Source organism: Aplysia californica, unplaced genomic scaffold (genome assembly GCF_000002075.1).
Source record: "Aplysia californica isolate F4 #8 unplaced genomic scaffold, AplCal3.0 scaffold00479, whole genome shotgun sequence".
NCBI lineage: Eukaryota > Metazoa > Mollusca > Gastropoda > Aplysiida > Aplysiidae > Aplysia > Aplysia californica.
In genome coordinates this window covers 32216-34715 of record NW_004797749.1, presented here as the reverse complement: position 1 = coordinate 34715, position 2500 = coordinate 32216, and the positions used below count along the sequence as shown (strand labels likewise).

At 39.6% G+C, this 2500-nt stretch overlaps 1 protein-coding gene across 1 annotated transcript in view; it reads right to left on the bottom strand.

Annotated features, from left to right (window-relative positions):
- The window catches only part of LOC101849950 (myosin-VIIa), a gene marked incomplete at its 5' end in the record, with an annotated part of 68986 nt that overhangs the window by 50741 nt on the left and 15745 nt on the right, over positions 1-2500 (bottom strand). Inside the window, 2 exon segments of the mRNA XM_035971667.1 lie at positions 1198-1305; positions 1771-1893. Coding sequence (XP_035827560.1) covers positions 1198-1305; positions 1771-1893 — 231 coding nt within the window.

The following is a 2500-nucleotide window of genomic DNA, read 5'->3' as shown; positions in this document are numbered from 1 at the left end:
AACCCTTGCGAACACACTATAACAAAGCAAATCGACACAATGAGGGTCATTTAGTGCTGGGAAAAAGTAAGATGGACAGACAGAACAACTGAGGGAAAGTAAAGAAGTAGTAAAGAAGAAGGACCTACCAGTTGCACCCGCCAACCATCCACCAACAACACATACGACAACAGTACAACGGTAAGGACATCTCAGCATGGAGTACATGTATCTATGTATCTATTACATGTCCTGTCTTGTTGTGTGAATACGTGAGTGCACCTAACCTTTGTAACATACGCTGCCAGAAACAACACACACAACAATAGTACAACGGTACGGACTTTTCAGCATGGAAAACATGTATCTATTATATGTCCTGTCTTGTTGAGTGAATACGAGAGTGCACCTAACCTTTGTAACATACGCTGCCAGAAACAACACATGCAGCAATAGTACAACGGTACGGACTTTTCAGCATGGAAAAGATGAATCTATTATATGTCCTGTCTTGTTGAGTGAATACGAGAGAACACCTAACCTTTGTAATATCCGCTGCCAGAAACAACAAACACACAACAGGACAATGGTAGGGACTTTTCAGCACAGAAAACATGTCTTTATAATGTATTTATTAATGTCCCGTCTTGTTGAGCGTATGCATGAGTGCACCTAACCTTTGTTTGTTTTGTTTTGTTTTGTTTGACTAAAGAGAAGCACACCAACACAACAATGGTCGTTTAGTGCCGGGAAGAAGTGAGACAGACAGATAGAACGACAGAGGGGAAGAAAAGAAGTAGGACCTGCCAGTGGCGCCTTCCAGCCACCCACCCTAACCTTTTTTAGTTTAGTATGGGGTTTTACGGCGCTCGCAACTGCATAAGGTTATATGAGCGCGCCAAACACTAGTTAGTTTTATTCGCAACAGTTCACTGCACTGCCATTGTAAAGGACCAAAAACAAATTTCTCCATGTGAGATGAATAAAAGTTGTCATTGTTATTTGTCGGCTCTCAACATAATGGCAGGAAAGAGTCAGAAAAGCCTTTGAAACAGTAATTTAATATTGAATATCCTTTGTATACTTCAAATTCCAGCTCAACAGCAAGCTTTTTGTATTCTTTACAATCAAAATCTAGTCAAAAGAAGACACAAAAAAAGAAAAGAATGAAATAAAACACGCGAAAAAACTCCCCACAAACAAAACACAAAGCCTCACCACATGATGACGGTCAGCCTCTTCTTTCGCTTTTTTGGCGTTCATCTTTTTCTTCAGCGCTGCCTCCTCCTCCTTCCTTATTCTCTCCGCTTCCATCTTCATCTCGTACTGCACGAGGAAAGAGAGAGAGAAAAGTCAGTTATTGTTATTTAAACAACTTTCTACAGAATACGAACAGAATACTTCAGTGTACCGAAAACAAGGCATCATTGTTTTTCTCATTGTTTTTTTTTTAAATATTGTTCTAATGCTCTTCTTTAGTTTTAGTAAGAGTTTTACGGCATTGGCAACACAATAAGGTCATATAAACACCGAAGATTAGAGATGTTACAAGAGAGTAACAAACACAAAAAAGGAGAAGAGATAAAGACGATAGATGTTTGATAGGAAAAAAGAAGCAAACCACACCAGAGCACCCGCCAACCAGCTGCTGTTATAATGCGCACATGACCTCTTGAAAAATGTTTTCTGCTGTTTTCATGCACACTAGATCTGCAATTTTTTTCTTCGGTTTTCACTTTATGTAAAAATCGCTCGACTTCGTATGTAACCTATCATCCCCCCCTCGCTCACCTCTATCCTCAGCCTGCGCAGTTTCTTCTGTGCCAGGAGTGTGCGGACAGACGCCTGGATCTGTACCACGGCCAACATCCGCTTCTGTACCCACTGACGCACCAGGTAGCCTCGGCAGAACCGCTGGAACAGGAATAAAAATAACAATTATTGTAACAACAATAATAATTACTTTTGTAATAAAAATAGTTATAAATGTAATAACAATAACAAGAATACTAAGAATATTCAAAACCATTATAATAATAATAGCTACCATGATCAGCGTTAGCTCTTATTTTACTATTAAACAAGAGAAAGTTACTCTGAGTTTGTTCATGAATCATGCTGAGTCTGTGGCAGCCTGCATACAACTAAAAAGATATAATATAAGCGATTTTTTTTAAACCACAAAACCGTGTAAATACTGTGTGTGTCCCGATTCTGTTACTTTTAGTTAGCGTGACTCAGCAGCCCGCCGGAGCTCCCCGCCTCGGGGTCACGGGGTTAATGAGCCCTGAAGCGACTTTGCCGGTGTCGGTCAGGAAGTTCGCATTTTTGACTATGTTTAAAACGATATAACTTCTTCCCCATCCCACATACCAAACCATTACGCGGATACACTAAAAGCTCAACGTCTTGAGATTTATTCTGCGTTAGAATGGTTTATTTCTGTGCCTTAGTTTTTGTTCTAGACAAGTATTTGTAGAGTACCCAATTTGTCCTATTTTAGTTACAAACTTATGAATAA